At 45.7% G+C, this 20,112-nt stretch overlaps 1 protein-coding gene across 1 annotated transcript in view; it reads left to right on the top strand.

Moving 5' to 3' along the window:
- Positions 1-20,112, top strand: part of LOC141051122 (uncharacterized) — a 175,294-nt gene that overhangs the window by 25,060 nt on the left and 130,122 nt on the right. Inside the window, exons 2-5 of the mRNA XM_073548009.1 lie at positions 13,916-14,065; positions 14,195-14,374; positions 14,458-14,581; positions 14,665-14,759. Coding sequence (XP_073404110.1) covers positions 14,009-14,065; positions 14,195-14,374; positions 14,458-14,581; positions 14,665-14,759 — 456 coding nt within the window. The 5' untranslated portion in view covers positions 13,916-14,008. The remainder of the gene's footprint in view (positions 1-13,915; positions 14,066-14,194; positions 14,375-14,457; positions 14,582-14,664; positions 14,760-20,112) is intronic.

Here is a 20,112-nt window from a genome sequence, read left to right as displayed (position 1 = left end):
TCCGGTCACCTACGTGGTCACGCTTGACCATGCTCGGGGTAGGCGCAAGGCCTTTCACGTCAACATGCTGAAGGCGCACTACTAACGTGAAGCTTGCGTCCTACCGGTCTGCAATCTGCCAGAGGATGGGGAGGAAGATCATCTCCTGGACATGCTGGCCCAGGCCAAGGCCAATGGGTCCATTGAGGACATGGAGATAAGTGGTTCGCTCACCGTGTCCCAGCAGTTGCAGTTGATGGCCACCCTGGAACTCTTCCGGCCCGTGTTCACTAACCGTCCTGGGAGGACGGAGTTAGCGGTTCATGAGGTGGACACCAGGAATCACGCCCCATTACGGCGAACACCTTATCGGATCTCTGAAACGGTGCAACAAGTCATGCGCCAAGAGATCGATGAGATGTTAAGGCTGGGGGTGATTCGACGGTCAAAAAGCGCGTGGGCTTCACCTGTAGTCCTCGTGCCTAAAAAGGATCGAACCACCCGGTTCTGCGTGGACTACAGGGGGCTCAACGCCATCACAACCTCTGATGCCCACCCGATGCCGCGCATCGAGGATCTGCTCGAGCGGTTGACAAACGCCAACTACATATCCATCATGGATCTGAGTTGGGGATACTGGCAGATTCCCCTGAGCCCTGAGGCGCAGGAGAAATCCGCCTTTATCACCCCCTTTGGACTGTACGAGTCCACGGTCATGCCCTTCGGCATGAAGAATGCCCCTGCCACTTTCCAGCGGATGGTCAACCACCTGCTTCGGGGACTGGAGGAGTACGCGGTGGCGTACTTAGACGATATTGCCGTCTTCAGTTCCACCTGGGAGAAACACCTTCAGCACCTCAAGGAGGTGCTCAAGCGTCTTCACCAGGCAGGCCTGACCATCAAGCCGGGGAAGTGCCAGATAGGCATGCGCAAGGTCCACTACCTGGGGCACCGGGTAGGCGGGGGTTCCATGAGTCCGGAGCCAGAAAAAGTGGACGCAATCGTGTCCTGGCCCACCCCCAGGACCAAGAAACAGGTGAAGTCCTTCTTGGGCACTGCCGGGTACTATAGGCGGTTCGTACAGGACTATAGCGCCCTTGCCAAACCCTTGACTGACCTCACCAAGCAGAGGCTACCCCAAACAGTCAACTGGACAGATGACTGTGAGGCGGCTTTCCAAGCTTTGAAAGCAGCCCTGTGCAACTCTCCAGTGTTGAGAGCAGTCGACAGCAGTCGCCCGTTTCTGGTACAGACCGACGCCAGCGAGTTTGGCCTCGGTGCTGTGCTTTTGCCGAGGGAAGTGGCATACTCGACCATCGAGAAGGAGTGTCTGGCCATGGTGTGGGCACTGCAGCGTTTGCAGCCCTACCTGTACGGGCGCGCCTTCACGGTGGTAACTGACCACAATCCTCTGAGCTGGTTGCACACAGTGTTCGGAACCAATGGAAGGTTGCTCCGCTGGAGCCTTGCCCTTCAACAGTACGACTTTACTGTAAAACACAGGAAGGGCAGCGAAAATGGCAATGCCGATGGGTTGTCCCGCCGGGGCGAACCCGCTGAGCTGCGCATGGCCGATTACCGAGAGGTAATGCCTCCTTAGCGCCCTCTTAAGGGGGGAGGTGTGATGTACAAATGTCTGCAAAATATGTTTTCTGTTGGAATGTGCTAGAAATCTCCCCTTCCCTTCTGAGTTACATGGCACACTGAAGCTATAGCAGTGCCTACCCTCCCCCAAGTGTTATCACCTCTCCAGCTAGCAATAGGATACTTCCTGCTATCACCATTTGGCTCCTCTTCAGAGCGGGAAAAACTTCTTTGTTTGAAACGAATAAAACTATGAGAGACTATACCATAAGAACCAAATACCCTAGAGATATGAAAATCACATTTTTGTAATCCGGGCGGTCACAGCGTCGCTGCCGTGGTTCTTGCGAAGCCTAATCCTTTCAGAACCTGAGATATGTGTTCCAGCTAAACGGTGTATCAGAACTACTGCATATTTGGTCTTGAATTATTGTACTCCAGAAATCACAACCAATGATGCCCTATATGTGTCTGTGCGGGCTGCCCCCACGGAGTTATGATTAGTATAAGTTTTCTAGTGTAATTCTAAATCCAAAAGGGAGAGGTGGGATTAACCCAGCATGCATCTCTCCGTGATGTCACATAGCAAGTCTATAAAGCATTTCCTGGACAAAACCAGAGCAGAACAGCTCAAGTCGTCGTGCTAGAAAGACCCCAGATGAGCGGAGACGGGCAGCTCCGCCTCCACCCCCCTTAAATCCGCATGGTCTGCCTAAGGAACAATATGGAACTGAGAGTGTAATCTCTTTGTTTTCTCCACTTTTATTTTATACCTGTACTGTACATATTTTAGGTCTCAATTTTATAGCAACTTTTATCTGTAATCACTGTCCTCTTTCGGAAAATAAATGAAATAATTATTTAGATCTGTCTCCATGCTCTAAGAATCGAACTATACGCCTTTGATAGATAATCGCTACTAATTCAAGGGGTTTGCCACGGACCCTCTTAATTTAACACTGTGAATTAAGTAACCGTGACTGGTGGCAGCGCGTTGTGCACGGCTATTGCGGCTTGCTGGCAGTCCAGAAGGGTCTTATATTGCTGAATAAGGGTCTGCGGCCACAGCATTGATAATTCCCTTACTGCAGAAGCCTAATTGCCAGTTCACAACAGGCAGCCCGTCCGGCGACCAATTATCCTAGGTGCAGTTCCCTGACTGACCTGAGGGTAAGGGGGGCGCCGGAGAGCTGCGAGTTCCAAAGTGGAACTGAGAAAGTGGGATATACATAAATCCCCGCAGTACTTGGAAGGTTGATAGCAGTGGTGGGGCATCCAAAATAAAACCCCCCCTGCGGCAAAATTGTAGAGCGAGAGTAGCTTGCTGGATATTTTGGTCACATGGTGCCAGGGGTGGGATACTAAGATAAGCCCCAACTGTGCCTGTGATAGCCGTGTGCCGGCAGTGTGTCTCGTCCCTCCGTCCGCTGATACACCCGTGTCAGTGGTGGGACTGTGACATAGTGGTGACACAGGGTCCGCTGTCCGTCGCATATTGGTGGCAGCGGGACACCCCGTTAGTCGCCCGTAAGTGGACGAACGGCTGTGGGCTGTTCGTCACAATCTCTACTCTACTAATGAGCGTTAAAAGTTGTAATGTTTGTTAATATTACCTTATCTGTTTAATAAAAATATATTGATCAATAAAAAATGTGTTTAACCCCTTCCAGACATCTGACATACTATCCGGTCCATGGGACCCGGGCCCTTATGCCCATGGACGGGATAGTACGTCATAGCGGGGGGAGCGCCGCTGATCGCGGCCGGGTGTCAGCTGATTGTCACAGCTGACACCCGGCACTATGTCTCGGGCGGTCACGGACCGCCCCTGGCAAGTTAGCCCCTGGCACACTGCGATCAAACACTATCGCAGCGTACCGGGGGTTTAGGGAAGCATCGTCAGGGAGGGAGCTCCCTTCGTGCTTCCCTGAGACGCCAGCAGCAGCGCGATGTGCAGCATTGCTGCAGGGGCCTCCATCCCTGCAGGTCCCTTGATCCAATATGGTGGCGAGGACCTTCGGGGGCCTGCAGTGAGGCGGCCTTCCTCAGGCGTGAGGAAGCCTGCTGCAGTGCCTGTGTCAGACCACTCATCTGGCCCAGCTTTGTGATGTGTCAGACCAGCGATGACAGTGATGTCCCCCCCCCCCCCGGGACAATGTAATAAAGTTAAAAAAAAAAAAAAAAAGTGTAAAAATGATTTATAACATAAAATGTTTCCTAATAAATTCATTTTTTGGAAATAAAAACAATAAAAGTACACATATTTAGTATCGCCGCGTCCGTAGCGAACCCCTTAAAAAATAATAAAAAACAAAGCAAAAAATAAAGCTTTATCATCGTACCGCCGAACAAAAAGTGCAATAACGCACGATCAAAAAGACGGATATAAATAACCATGGTACCGCTGAAAACGTCATCTTGTCCCGCAAAAAACGAGCCTCCACACAGCGTCATCAGCGAAAAAATAAAAAGTTATAGCTCGCAGAATAAAGCGATGCAAAAATTATTTTTTATATAAAATTGTTTCCATTGCATAAAAGCGCCAAAACATAAAAAAGACATAAATGAGGAATCGCTGTACTCGTACTGACCCGAAGAATAAAACCGCTTTATCAATTTTACCACAAGCGGATCGGTGTAAATGCACCCCCCCCAAAAGAAATTCTTGAAACGCTGGTTTTTGTTCATTCTGCGTCCCAAAAATCGGAATAAAAAGCAATCAAAAAATGTCACGTGCCCGAAAATGGTACCAATAAAAACATCAACTTGTACCGCAAAAAATAAGACCTCATATGACTCGGTGGATCAAAATATGGAAAAATTATAGCTCTCAAATTGTGGTGATGTAAAAACTATTTTTACAATAAAAAGCGTCTTTTAGTGTATGACAGCTACCAAGCATAAAAACCCGCCATAAATAGTAAATCAAACCCCCCCTTTATCACCCCCTTAGAAAAATAAATACTTTTTTGTATTTTATTATTTCCATTTTCCCATTACGGTTAGCGCTAGGGTTAGGGCTGAGATTAGGGTTAGGGGTGTGTTGGGAATAGGGTTGGAGTTAGAATTTGGGGGTTTCCACTGTTTGGGCACATCAGGTGCTCTCCAAACGCAGCATGGCGTCTGATCTCAATTACAGCCAATTCTGCGTTGAAAAAGTCAAATGGTGCTCTGTTATGAATGAGTCACCGAAGAGGATGGCAGGAACAGGCTAAGCCACCAGAAGACCAGAGAGGTTGGTAACTAAGCGGATTGCAGAACCCTGATCCTATCCGCACAACTAGCAGTAGCCGTGGAGTGTTCCTACGATGCCCTAGACGCTTCGTCACAGCCGGAGGACTAACTAAGCCTAAAGACAGAAAGATGAAATCTAAACTGCCCCGGAGCAGATCCCCAAAGGAATAGACAGCCCCCAAACAAATTGTCGTGAGACAAGATGAGACACAAACACAGGCAGAGAACAGACTGAGCAAACAGTGGGGCCAAGCTGTCTAGACAGGACAGAAAAAGATACTGTCTGCAATCACGCACAAAACCCTGAAAAAGTCCAACACTTCTGATATACAAAAAAACCTGAGATCACACAATCTCACCCCCACTAGATCAGCACTCTGGTATAAACTGGCAGCAAGCAAAAAGATACTAACATAACAGGGGACTGAACAAGCTGCAACATATGAAGCAGGGCCCAGCGCTGCCCTCAGCAGGGATCACGCTGAACCCTAACAGCAAAACGGAAAGCAAAAAAAGACACAACCAGATTAGATGCAAAGGATTAGCAAAAGAATCACTTAGCTGAACATGCAGATCAGGCAGGGGACCAAAGAGCTCCAAATGCACACAGAGGAAAAAATCACCAGCAACCTTCAAGAGTAGCCAGCTCCATTATATGCTCCCAGCCAGCAATCCCAGATTCCCAATTATCATTGTAAGGTGGAGAACCTCCATCCACCTGGCCAGCTCCACTACTCTCAGTAACCACCAGAGGGAGCAGAGGGAGCTTCGGCTCAGAAATCTGAGCAAGGGAGTTCACAACAGTACCCCCCCCTTGAGGAGGGGTCACCGAACCCTCATCCACGCCACCAGGCCGATCAGGATGGGCCCGGTGAAAGGCACGAATCAATCTCTTGGCATGGATGCCAGAAGCAGAGACCTAAGAATTATCCTCCTGGCCTTTACCCTTCCACTTGACCAAGTGCTGAAGCCTCCGTCTAGCCAGACGAGAATCCAATATCTTCTCTACCTCATTACTCCAAATTACCCTTAACTAGTACAGGGTCAGGGGGCGCTGCCATGGGAACGACTGGCTCCACAAACCTTTTCAACAAAGATTGATTGACAAAAAGAAACGGGGTTAAGGATTTAAGATATGGGTCCATGGCCTCCTGGGCACCGGCAGGGGCATCAACAAACCACTTGCACGAGAACAGAGCTTAGACCAAGAACAAGTCCCACAGGACTGCACAAAATTCCTGACATCATGAGATAAGGCAGTCCACCAAAAAGACCGACTCACCAAATCTCTGGTACAGTTGTGGCCAAAAGTATTGACACCCCTGCAATTCTGTCAGATAATACTCAGTTTCTTCCTGAAAATGATTGCAAACACAAATTCTTTGGTATTATCTTCATTTAATTTGTCTTAAATGAAAAAACACAAAAAGAATTGTCCTAAAGCCAAATTGGATATAATTCCACACCAAACATAAAAAAGAGGGTGGACAAAAGTATTGGCACTGTTCGAAAAATCATGTGATGCTTCTCTAATTTGTGTAATTAACAGCACCTGTAACTTACCTGTGGCATCTAACAGGTGTTGGCAATAACTAAATCACACTTGCAGCCAGTTGACAATGGATTAAAGTTGACTCAACCTCTGTCCTGTGTCCTTGTGTGTACCACATTGAGCATGGAGAAAAGAAAGAAGACCAAAGAACTGTCTGAGGACTTGAGAAACCAAATTGTGAGGAAGCATGAGCCATCTCAAGGCTACAAGTCCATCTCCAAAGACCTGAATGTTCCTGTGTCTACCGTGCGCAGTGTCATCAAGAAGTTTAAAGCCCATGGCACTGTGGCTAACCTCCCTAGATGTGGACGGAAAAGAAAAATTGACGAGATTTCAACGCAAGATTGTGCAGATGTTGGATAAATAACTTCGACTAACATTCAAACAAGTTCAAGCTGCCCTGCAGTCCGAGGGTACAGCAGTGTCAACCCGCACTATCCGTCGGCATCTGAATGAAAAGGGACTGTATGGTAGGAGACCCAGGAAGACCCCACTTCTTACCCCGAGACATAAAAAAGCCACGCTGGAGTTTGCCAAAACTTACCTGAAAAAGCCTAAAACGTTTTGGAAGAATGTTCTCTGGTCAGATGAGACAAAAGTAGAGCTTTTTGGGCAAAGGCATCAACATAGTTTACAGGAGAGAAAAAGAAGCATTCAAAGAAAAGAACACGGTCCCTACAGTCAAACATGGCTGAGGTTCCCTGATGTTTTGGGGTTGCTTTGCTGCCTCTGGCACTGGACTGCTTGACTGTGTGCATGGCATTCTGAAGTCTGAAGACTACCAACAAATTTTGCAGCATAATGTAGGGCCCAGTGTGAGAAAGCTGGGTCTCCCTCAGAGGTCATGGGTCTTCCAGCAGGACAATGACCCAAAACACACTTCAAAAAGCACTAGAAAATGGTTTGAGAAAAAGCACTGGAAACTTCTAAGGTGGCCAGCAATGAGTCCAGACCTGAATCCCATAGAACACCTGTGGAGAGATCTAAAAATGGCAGTTTGGAGAAGGCACCCTTCAAATATCAGGGACATGGAGCAGTTTGCCAAAGAAGAATGGTCTAAAATTCCAGCAGAGCATTGTAAGAAACTCATTGATGGTTACCGGAAGTGGTTGGTCGCAGTTATTTTGGCTAAAGGTTGTGCAACCAAGTATTAGGCTGAGGGTGAAAATACTTTTGTCTGGCCCATTTTTGGAGTTCTGTGTGAAATGATCAATGTTTTGCTTTTTGCTTCATTCTCTTTTGTGTTTTTTTTCATTTAAGACAAATTAAATGAAGATAATATTACCAAAGAATTTGTGTTTGCAATCATTTGCAGGAAGAAACTGAGTATTATCTGACAAAATTGCAGCGGTGTCAATACTTTTGGCCACAACTGTATGGGGTATCAGCATACTCAGGACAAATTGGACAACAACTTTTGGGGTCCAATTTCTCCTGTTACCCTTGGGAAAATAAAAAAATTGGGGACTAAAAGATTATGTTTGTGGAAAAAATATGATTTTTTTTTATTTTCACGCCCTGGCGTTATAAACTTCTGTGAAGCCCTTGGGGGTTCAAAGTGCTCACCACACATCTAGATAAGTTCCTTGGGGGGTCTAGTTTCGAAAATAGTGTCATTTGTCGGCGGTTTCCACTGTTTAGGCACATCAGGGGCTTTCCAAACGTGGCATGGCATCCGATCCCAATTCCAGTAAAAAAAGTCAAATGGCGCTGCTTCCCTTCTGAGCTCTGCCATGCGCCCAAAAATGTGGGGTATCAGCGTACTCAGGTTAAATTGCACAATAACTTTTAGGGTCGTGTTACTCTTGGGGAAAATAAAAATTAGAGGTGTAAAGATCATTTTTGTGGAAAAAATGATTTTTTAATTGTTCGGCTGTACGTTATAAACTTCTGTGAAGCACTTGTGGGTTCAAAGTTCTCACTAAATATCTAGATAAGTTCCTTGGGGGGGTCTAGTTTCCAAAATGGGGTCACTTGTGGGGGGTTTCCACTGTTTAGGCACATCAGGGGCTCTCCAAACGTGACATGGCGTCCGAGCTGAATTCCAGCCAATTTTACATTGAAAAAGTCAAATGGCGCTCCTTCACTTCTGAGCTCTACCATGCGCCGAAACAGTGCCCCCCCAACATATCAGGTATCAGCGTACTCAGGACAAATTGCACAATAACTTTTGCAGTCCAATTTCTCCTGTTACCCTTGGTAAAATAAAACAATTGGACCTGAAGTAATATTTTTGTGAAAAAAAAGTTAAATGTTCATTTTTTTTTTGTTTTTTTTAAACATTCAAAAAATTCCTGTGAAGCACCTGATGGGTTAATACACTTCTTGAATGTGGTTTTGAGCACCTTGAGGGGTGCAGTTTTTAGAATGGTATCACTTTTGGGTATTTTCTATCATATAGACCCCTCAAAGTGACTTCAAATGTGATGTGGCCCGTAAAAATAAAATGGTGGACAACTTTTAACCCTTATAACTTCCTAAAAAAAAAAAAAAAAAATTTGGTTCCAAAATTGTTCTGATGTAAAGTAAACATGTGAAATATTTTTGTGTGCCATATCTCTGTGATTTAAGGGCATAAAAATTCAAAGTTGGAAAATTGCGAAATTTTCAAAATTTTCGCCAAATTTCCGTTTTTTCCACAAACGCAAGTTATATGAATGAAATGTTACGACTAACATGAAGTACAATATGTCACGAGAAAACAAAGTCAAAATCACCGGGATCCATGGAAGCGTTTCAGAGTTATTACCTCATAAAGGGACAGTGGTCAGAATTGTAAAAATTGGCCCGGTCATGAACGTGCAAACCACCCTTGGGGTAAAGGGGTTAAAGTGTTGCCCATTGTGTTGGATTGTCAATGCAATCCTCTCCTCCCACTGACACACTGATGGCATCACCGCAGAAGAAATGCTAGTCTAAGGGGGTGAGATTCCTTGTAGGAATGCTCGGACCTGACACCCATAATGTGGCGGTGCACAATCTTGCTGGAAAAACTCAGGGAACGTGCCATCTTCAGTGCATAAAGAGGCCGACACATCATCATGTAGCAATTTCAAATATCCAGTGGCATTGAGGTTTGCATTGATGAAGAATGGCCCCACTATCTTTGCACCCCATATACCACCCCATACCATCAATTATCGGTGTCAGGTCCGAGCATTCCTACATGAACAGTTTCCTGGAAAGTGGATTGGTCGTCGTGGGCCAGTTGAATGGCCACCAAGGTCTCCCGATCTGACCCCCTTAGAGTTTTATCTTTGGTGTCATCTGAAGGCAATTGTCTATGCTGTGAAGATACGAGATGTGCAGCATCTGACACAACAGATACTGGAAGCCTTACAATAGAATTCCCAAAGACAAGTATGGGCATAAACACTGCCTATATTCAATAATCAACAATCCAATTTGATTTAAACCTTTTTATATACCCATAAATTCAAAAGTTCAGTAATGTAAACTCCAAAATATATTTATACGAAAAAAGAAAAAGGAGTACTATACATAAAAATGTTTTATAGTGTTTTCTAGTTTACATATGGAAAGATGGAGGTGGAGAAATTTATAAATTAATATTATGGACTTCCCTATGCCATTGAGAACATATATAAGAACTTTCCATGAAAAAATGAGAGAAAAAGAACTTTGGATGTGCTGGCTGTCGTTTTTTTTTAGAGTTTTGGACTGTTTGTCCTTATTATTAATATGTACTACATATATTTATTACATGTGTGTGTTATTATGTATATTAATTATGTTGCATCACATATCTCATTATTGAATTTATCATACGTACATTTATATTTATTGACACTTTATTTAACTTTATGTAATATTTCTTGCACTATTATATATAAAAATTTGTCTTATTATGAAGTATTGTTATTAATATATATAAATTGTTATATTGCATGTTTATTGTTTTTGCACCTTGAACTTTCATATTTGCACTTTATTGATATTTAAAATTGATTGTCCGAATTAGACTTCCCAAAAATGGCCGCCAGTTCTATCCTTTCTCTATCTTCTAGTTGTGCTACGTGGTTGTGCGATATGCGCATATGCCCAGTATGCTTAATACACAAATGATTCTATTTTTCCTGTACAAAGTTTGTGGTCTGACGCATGTGCCCTGAGATCTCTGGGGAAACACTGTGTTTCCGGCATCACAATGCTCAGCGCACAGGTCATATGACGTCAAATGGGGATTTCCCCATGACGTGCACGCTCGGTGAATGCTGGGAGGCGGTGGGCGTCTTCCGGCGATGACGTCGGGGCGCATGCGCAGTAGAAGCACGCCATGCAATTATGTTCACTATAAAATGTCGGCAAATGGAGTAATTGTGTATTCCTTTTCGAAAAAGCAAACTTGAAACGTGCGTCAGGGGTGACACGTGGCTCCAGGGTACTCAAGCACCGGTGAATACTGGGAGGCGGTGGGCGTCTTCGAGCGATGACGTCGGAGCGCATGCGCAGTAGAAGCACGCCATGCAATTATGTTCACTATAAAATGCCGGCAAATGGAGTAATTGTGTATTCCTTTTCGAAAAAGCAAACGCGAAACGCGCGTCAGGGGTGACACGTGGCTCCAGGGCACTCAAGCACCATACCACATGGGTAAGCACTAAAAGCACCAGTTTTTTATTTATTTTTTTAAGTGGTTATTTTGGCTTTGAACTATGGGCAGGTCCCTATATATGTTAAACGCCACTGTAATCCTATCGATTAATGGTCATAATTGTTTGTAATAATACTGAATATTTATATGACATTGATATAGATGGTATTTGTTTTTGTGCTTTTCTTATAATACATGCCTGATATTTGTCCTGCACCATTAGTATAACATCTAGGGTCACATGTGAAACATTATTTGTTTTTTAATTGTATTTATGCAAATATTCTCTATAATAATAATAAATGGAAGCCTGTGCGGGAGAAGATGGTTGCATTGACAATCCAACACAATGGGCAGCACTTTGAACACATTTTATAAGTGGTCATAAACTTGTAAATAACTCATGAAAGAATAAAGTTACGTTAAAGGGAATCTGTCACCCCATTTTAGCGCTATAAGCTGCGGCCACCGCCATCAGGGGCTTATCTACAGCATTCTGTAATGCTGTAGATGTGCCCCCGATGAAACCTGAAATATAATAAAAACACGTTAGATTATACTCACCGGGGGGCGGGTGCTGTGGGTGTCGTGGTCCGGTCAGGCACCTCCCATCTTCATATGATGATGTCCTCCTCCTTGCTTCTCCCTCGGTTCCTGCGCAGGCGTAGTTTCTCTGCCCTATTGAGGGCACAGTAAAGTACTGCAGTGCGCAGGCAGCAGGAATGGTCAGAGAGGTCCGGCGCCTGCGCACTGCAGTACTCTGCTCTGCCCTCCACAGGGAAGATAAAGTACGTGTGTGCAGGAGCCAAGGGAGAAGCAAGGAGGAGGACATCATCATATGAAGATAGGAGGCGCCGGACGGGACGGCGACACCCATTGGACCGGACCGAACACCGGGTTGAGTATAATCTAACTCTTTTTTCTTATCTTTCAGGTTACATCAGAGGCTTATCTACAGCATTTCAGAATGCTGTAGATAAGCCCCTGATGTCGGTGACCTTAGCTTATAGCGCTAAAATGGGGTGACAAATCCCCTTTAAAACCAAGCACACCATTGTTTTTCTTGTGAAATTCTCAATAAGTTTGATGTGTCACATGACCCTCTTCCCATTGAAAAAATAAAGTTGGATCCAAAATGGCCGACTTCAAAATGGCCGCCATGGTCATCACCCATCTTGAAAGGTTCCCCCCCTCCCAGATACTAATGTGCCATAAGCATGAAGTTGATAAGTGTATTCATATAAATGGCCCACCATGTGTGTGTATATATGTACATATTTTGAAGAATCTTTTGTTATAAAACAATGTGTAAAGGACAAAAAACTGCTGTGTGTACAAGCTCATGTTAAAATCGCATTGCATACGGATTGCATACGCATGTCATACGGATGTTGCGTTTAAAAATAGTACAAAAATCGCATGACACTCGCCCGTTTTTTCGGTCTCGAAATCAGATCGTTTTTTTTTTCTCTCGCAGATGGATATGAGCCCTAAGCCAGAGAAACAAGCCCACAGGCCACCCCGAAGCACACACATGGTCCTCATCATAGAGACAGACTGTTTCTGCTCCAGGACGGCCTGTGGTCAGGTCTTTCCTTGGTTTCTCTGGCTTAGAGCAGGAAGATGAGACTCTGCCTACAGTCCCGCCCCGAAGCACGAGCATCTCATTAACTGAAAACTTCTGACACTGATTACACAAGAACCACAAGATGGATTTTGTCACCCCAGGTATCATTTTAATCATTTTAACACTGCCTATCTGACAGTGTCTGTGGCTTACTTAGCAAAATCCTGCTGATAGGTTCGCTTTAAGGGCATACAAATTTAAAGTTTGAAAATTGTGAAATTTTCAAAATTTTTGCAAACTTCCAAAATTTTCACAAATAAATACCAATAATATCTGCCTAAATGTACAACTAACATGAAGTACAATGTGTTGCAAAAAAAATCCTCCTCTGAATTAGTGGGATCCGTTGAAGTGTTCCAGAGTTATTACCACATAAAGTGACACTGGTCAGAATTGTAAAATTTAGCCTGGTCAGGAAGGTGAAAAAAGGTTGGGTGGTGAAGTGGTTAATAATTATTGATTATAAAAACAATAAATTTTAAATACAAAATTAACAGCAGCCACTGTGGACTGCCATGTGCTGGTGTGTAAGTGACTGACCCCTCAAATATGGCAGCCCTTGTACATAGTAGCCTGTGATCAGTGTCTGACCGCATCTGCTGCACTTTGGCTGCCTCCTGCTGTGACCTGGGCTGTCCAGGTTATAGCTGTTGGAGGAGATCTGCGCCATTTTCTTAAAGCCTGTCACCGCTCAGTGTCAGTAGATGTCGAGATGCGGAGGTCCGCCGGTATGAGGTGAGTATTGGCAGCGGTAGTCACAGCATGACTTTACAAGTACAGTTCAGGCTGCTGATCACCGCTCCCCGCCGCCGCTGTGTTAAGAGCACAGCAGTGTAATCAGCACTGACTCAGCTGAGCGCGGTCACACATTACACCACAGCTCCCATAGAAGTGGAAGGAGCGGTGGACTGTTTTTTCACCCATTGTATGCCACAGTGCAAGAAGTACCGATCTGGGTCTTTGAAAAGTTAGCTGTACATGTGAGCTGGTGTGCCACCCAGGGTAGGCATCTAATCAAAATGGCAAGTGGTGGGTGCGAGAAGTGTGGTGTGGATGTGTGAGATGACTTTGTGGGGCGCATAGCTCATTTTCTGCCTCTTGTCGTACTTTAATGGACAAATGATTGTGAGAAGCGGAGTTCCCCTTTACAATCATATTCAAGTCACGAGTGCAGCAAGTGGGTGATGTTTATGACATTCAGTTTATATAATCTGAGAATAGAACATCTGCATGATCTATCACCTTATATGTTCCCTTATTATCTCCTGTAATTGTATTATTACATGGGATCTTTATTTTGTTAGATTGTCCTCTTCCCATTTAGGTCCATACAATAGGATATTCTCTCAGTGGAGCTCTTCTGAATAAGAGAATTTTCTTGATTGACCAGTCAAGGCTGGATAAGGACAGAGACAAGATGGTGGAGAAGATATTACACCTCACCCTAGAGATCCTCTTCCTGCTTACTGGAGAGGTGAGAGATTCTGATGACGTCACATTACATCATTCTTATCTATGGGAATAACAGATGGACAGAACTGGAGAGGTGAGGACTCTTGAAATGTCTGTAGTGAGATTTATTAATGTGTCTCTCCATAACCAGGATTACACAGTAGTGAAGAAGACCTCTAGTGAGCGCTGTCAGGACCCTGTGTCTGAGGGATGGGGAAGACCCCTGAGCCCAATCACGGGGCCTCCACCTCACCCCCTGATACATGAGGACATCAATCACCAGAAGATCCTAGAACTCATCTACAAGATGATTGAGCTGCTGACTGGAGAGGTGACACTGCTGGGAATGCTGGGACATTATAAAGTAATGCTATGGAGGGATCTGGTTGATGACGATATCATTGTATGTGTCAGGTTCCTATAAGGTGTCAGGATGTCGCTGTCTATTTCTCCATGGAGGAGTGGGAGTATTTAGAAGGACACAAAGATCAGTATAAGGATATCATGATGGAGGTTCCCCAGCCCCTCACATCATCAGGTAATAGACAGGACTAAATACACACGGCCTATAATTATCTCTATGTAAAGAATTAATTCAGTGCCTGTATGTGTTTCCTCCAGATCTATCCAGTAAAAAGACAACACAAGAGAGATGTTCCCATCAGATTCCACAGGACTGTAAACAAGAAAATCCCAATGTTCCTCAAGATCATCAGGTAGATGGAGAGAAGGTGTCATGAGATCTCCCCTATGATGTTTAGATGGCTGTGAAGATCTTGTGTTCAGTCTTGTTGTATCCACCAGTATTATACAGTGGGTACGGAAAGTATTCAGACCCCTTTACGTTTTTCACTCTATTTCATTGCAGCCATTTGGTAAATTCAAAAAAGTTCATTTTTTCTCATTAATGTTCACTCTGCACCCCATCTTGATTGAAAAAACAGAAATGTAGACATTTTTGCAAATTTATTAAAAAAGAAAAACTGAAATATCACATGGTCATAAGTATTCAGACCCTTTGCTCAGTATTGAGTAGAAGCACCCTTTTGAGTTAGTACAGCCATGAGTCTTCTTGGGAATGATGCAATAAGTTTTCCACATCTGGATTTGGGGATCCTCTTCAGTTACTTCAGGTTGGATGGTGAGCGTTGGTGGACAGCCATTTTCAGGTCTCTCCAGAGATGCTCAATTAGGTTTAGGTCAGGGCTCTGGCTGGGCCAGTCAAGAATGGTCAAAGAGTTGTTCTGAAACCACTCCTATGTTCTTTTAGCTGTATGCTTAGGGTCATTGTCTTGTTGGAAGGTGAACCTTCGGCCAAGTCTGAGGTCCAGAGCACTCTGGAAGAGGTTTTCATCCAGGATATCTCTGTACTTGGCCGCATTCACATTTCTTTCAATGGCAACCAGTCGTTCTGTCTCTGCAGCTGAAAACACCTCCATAGTATGATGCTGCCACCACCATGTTTCACTGTTGGGATTGTATTAGGCAGTTGATGAGCAGTGCCTTCTTTTCTCCACACATACCGCTTAGAATTATCACCAAAAATGTCTATGTTTGTCTCATCAGACCAGAGAAACTTATTTCTCATAGTCTGGGAGTCCTTCATGTGTTTTTTAGCTTTAACAGTTTTATTGAAATTAAAGCATCATTTAACATGAGAGATATTCATATTAAAGTACAAGGATCCCCTTGCAGGGGGAAATACATAGAAAAAAAAGGCACTTAAGGTCATACGGTATCCTTGACTACAAAATCTTCGCTTAGAATATGTGTAGAAAAACAATTATAACACAACTAAGTTAGACTTAATGGGATGGGGAGGGAAAGTGGGGGGTTCAAAGTGAGTGTCGATAATGCGAGATACACAAACGTGGGGCGCCAGTGTACCTGTTTGAGTCTCTAATTGTAAAGGTATCATTTTGTAAAGATCATCGTCTTTTTTCCCTTCACCCATGACAGCACCACATGAGAGAGGGATCCGCCCCGCCAGGACAGGAACCTACTGAAACATAAAGGACGGCACCTCTCCCCCGCTTCAGTTGGGTTCCTGTCCTGGAAAGGAATCCCTCTGACAGCGGCGGTGCCTGTCAGGATGAAAAGACCCAGGGCCGTCCCGGCATGTAAAAATGCAGGGCTGGCTTACCTGCGACGCTGGCCGTCGGCAGCTGGTAGCGCAGTCCCCGGGGTTTTCCTCATACGGGCCCCGGGTTCGTGCGGGCACGTTCCGATGTCCTCCCTTCGGAGGTTCCTCCCTGTGCCGCCCTCCCCCTGCGCGCGCGCCCGTTCCTTCCCCTGCATGCAGGGGAAGCCGGGGGCAGAGACCGGCGTCTGACGTGGGAGCGCGACCGCTGACGTCATCAAGACGCGACGGTCATGGCGCCGGGCACGACGCCGGCCAGGAGAAACGGCTGGCGGTCGCGGGGGGGAGGGGTAATGAGGGGCTCACTCACCGCATAAAAGGAGCAGAAGCGGCTGCAGGGGCGACAATGGCGTCTCAGGAGGATCGCTCACCATCCCCATTGTCTCTGCCCCCTTCGCAAGCTTCTGGTCGCAAGAGCCGCTCAAGTGGCAAAAGCAGCAGCCGTCCGAGTCACCGATCGAGGGATTCCTCGAGATCAAAAGAGCGCAGAGCGCACGCTCCTTCGCAGCCCCAGAGCCCGGTATCCGTCTTTCCTGGGTGGTGAGTGATCTCCATGAAAGTTAGACAATAATAGGCTTTCCTATGTCTTGTCTTTTTTTTTTTTTTTAGGGAGGCAAAAAAGCTATAAGCAAAAAGAAAAATAGAGAATGTGCCATATGCCACAGCCCTTTAGCAAAAGACTACCAAAAGGACTTATGTGTCAGCTGTATCCAGCGAACTATGGCTGAAGAGGTGCCGAGCCTGGCAACAAACCTCAGATCGATGATAAAATCTGAGGTACAGGGCTCACTTAAAAAATTGTTAAAAAAGAAGAGTAAGAGTAGGAAAGCCTCCCCGAGTTCCTCGTCAGGCTCCTCCTCTTCGGAGTATCAAGTTGAGCACGGGTCATCTTCATCCTCAGACAATGATACGGGGGGCAGACCTTGCTTTCCCGTAGAAGATACGGACGCTCTCCTTAAAGCCATCAGGTCCACTATGGGCCTGCAAGAGGAGAAGGTAGAGAGATCACTGGAGGATGTAATGTTTGGCGGCCTGCAAGAAAGGAAGAAGTGTACCTTTCCGGTCAATGACAAGGTTCAGGCCCTAATCGAAAGAGAATGGAAGAAACCGGAGAAGTCAGGTAGCCTTCCCTCCTCTTCAAAGCGAAGATACCCCTTTGAGGCTAAAGACACGGACGTCTGGGACAAGGTCCCAAAGATTGACGCAGCAGTGTCTAGGTCTTCAAAGAAGTCGGCCCTGCCCCTGGAGGATTCAGGGGTTTTGAGAGATCCCTTGTATAAAAAAGCGGACTCATACCTAAGGCACACTTGGGAGGCAGCGGCAGGGGGTCTGAAACCGGCAATAGCCGGCACCTGCACAGCCCGGTCATTAATGGTCTGGTTGCAACAACTTGAAGAAAAATTAGTCTCCAAGGTACCAAGAGAGAAAATATTAGGAGAAATGTACTTGCTACACGGAGCTGCCGCTTTCTTGGCTGACACCTCCGCCGACTCGATGAGGTTAACGGCAAGAGCAGCGGGGCTATCGAACGCCGCAAGACGGGCGTTATGGCTCAAAGGCTGCCCTGGGGACATTCAATCTAAGGCGAAATTATGCTCGTTACCATGTGATGGGCAGTTCCTGTTTGGGAAAAACCTGGATGACATCTTGGAGAAGGCCGGGGATAAAAAGAAGGGCTTCCCCAGATTCATGGGTGATCAAAGGAGACCGCCCTTTCGGAGGAGAAAGTTCAATCGGGGCCGTCCCCCGGGAGAGCGGAAAAGGTGGGACGACAAGAGGAAAAAAGAACCAGGGTTCATGTTTGGGGGATCTACCTCAACCGCCAAAAAATCCCCGCAATGACGCCAGCCCTCCGGTGGGGGGAAGATTGAAGCTCTTTTCTCAAGAATGGGAGAAAATATCGGCCAACAATTGGATTCTGAGCATTATAAAGAATGGCCTAAAAATCCCTTTTTTCCAGCATCCAAGAGCTTCATTTGTGGTGACCCCCGTCAGAAAGGAACCAGGGGAGCAAGCAGCCATAGAAACAGAAATTTTAGGACTGTTGGAGAAACAAGTTCTAATAGAGGTCCCAAAAGATCAAGAGAGAAGGGGGTTCTATTCTCCCCTCTTCCTAATAAGAAAACCAGACCTCTCCTTCAGAACGATAATAAATCTCAGGCGCCTCAATCAATGGATCATGAACCAAACATTCAAAATGGAATCAGTGTCTTCGGCCATAAAGCTGTTACACCACAACTGCTTCATGGCCGTAATAGATTTGAAGGATGCCTATTACCACATCCCGATGCACCCAGAATACCAGAAATACCTGAGGGTAGCCCTATACATCCAGGGCGACCTCAGGCACTTTCAATTTACAGCTCTTCCGTTTGGCATCTCCATAGCGCCAAGGATTTTTACGAAAGTAATAGCGGAAATTACAGCTTTCCTTCGAATCCACAATGTGATTATGGTGCCTTACTTGGACGATTTTTTGGTCATTGGCAATTCAGAACGTCACTGCGCACATCAAGTAGAGAAAATAACAGAAACCCTGCAAAGACTGGGTTGGATGGTAAACTTAAAGAAATCAAAACTTCAACCCCTAAGGAAACAAACATTTCTAGGTTTCGTCTTGGACTCCGACCGTCAAGTTTGTCTCTTGCCAGAGAAAAAACTAGAGAAAGTGAGAGAAATGACCCTTACAGCAATACAACAACCGCGCATGACCCTAAGAAGGGCAATGTCCCTGTTGGGCACGCTAACAGCCTGTATCCCTGCGGTCAACTGGGCACAGTTTCATACCCGACAACTGCAGGCGGAAATATTGTCAGCCCAGAAACGATTGGAAGGGCGTTTAGAAGGGAAGCTGGAACTTTCCGAAAAGGGGAAAAACTCTCTCACTTGGTGGCTAGACAGCACAAATTTAGCAGGGGGAACTTTGTGGCACAGGCCCGTGTCCGATGTAATATTGACGGACGCAAGCTCCTTGGGATGGGGGGCACACCTGAGAGAACAAATAGCCCAAGGGTCCTGGGGTCACCTAGAGCAGAAGGCTTCCTCCAACTTAAGAGAGTTAAGAGCGGTAAACAGAGCCTTGGGGGCATTCATTCCCAGGCTACAGGGTCAAAATGTCCGAATTATGTCAGACAACAGGGTGGCAGTGGCGTATGTCAACCACCAGGGAGGGACAAGGTCAAACTCCCTAATGGACGAAGCCAAAAGAATCTTTCTCAAAGCAGAACAACATCTAACCTCCCTGACGGCCCTACACATCAAAGGGACAGAAAATGTTCAAGCCGACTTTTTAAGCCGCAACAAGTTAAAACAGGGAGAGTGGGCCTTAAATCGTGTAATATTCCAGAAGATAGTACAGTTATGGGGGCAGCCAGTGATCGACCTCTTTGCTACCAAAAACAACCGGCAGGTGAGGAGGTTCTGCTCATTAAACCCAGGGGAAAACCCGTGGGCAGTAGACGCGCTGCAAATCCCGTGGCTGTTCAAACTGAGCTATGCCTTTCCCCCAGTAGCGTTAATCCCGGCAGTGGTAAAAAAGATAAGAGACGAGCAAGCCAGAGTAATCCTCATAGCCCCGTTCTGGCCAAAAAGACCGTGGTTTTCACTACTGCAAATGATGTCTCTCTCGGACCCGTGGGTACTGCCAGAAATTCCAGATTTATTAGCTCAGGGGCCGATATTCCACAAACAAGTCAAGGGGTTCCATCTGACGGCGTGGAATTTGAGAGGGCACTTTTGAGAGATAAAGGTTTTTCCCCGGGGTTGGTGACTACTCTAATGAAAAGTAGAAAACCAATAACAACCAACATATATGGCAGGACGTGGAAGAAGTTTCTACAATTCCTGGGAAAACCGTTAGGTCAAGAACCCCCAATCGAGTCCATCTTGGAGTTCTTGCAGACAGGTCTACAGCTAGGCCTGGCGGTTAA

The sequence above is a fragment of the Dendrobates tinctorius genome, unplaced genomic scaffold (genome assembly GCF_039654945.1).
Source record: "Dendrobates tinctorius isolate UK_male_01 unplaced genomic scaffold, ASM3965494v1 ptg000155l, whole genome shotgun sequence".
Taxonomy (NCBI): Eukaryota; Metazoa; Chordata; class Amphibia; order Anura; family Dendrobatidae; genus Dendrobates; species Dendrobates tinctorius.
The sequence above is the reverse complement of the archived record's forward strand: the minus strand, read 5'-3'. Positions and strand labels throughout refer to the sequence as shown.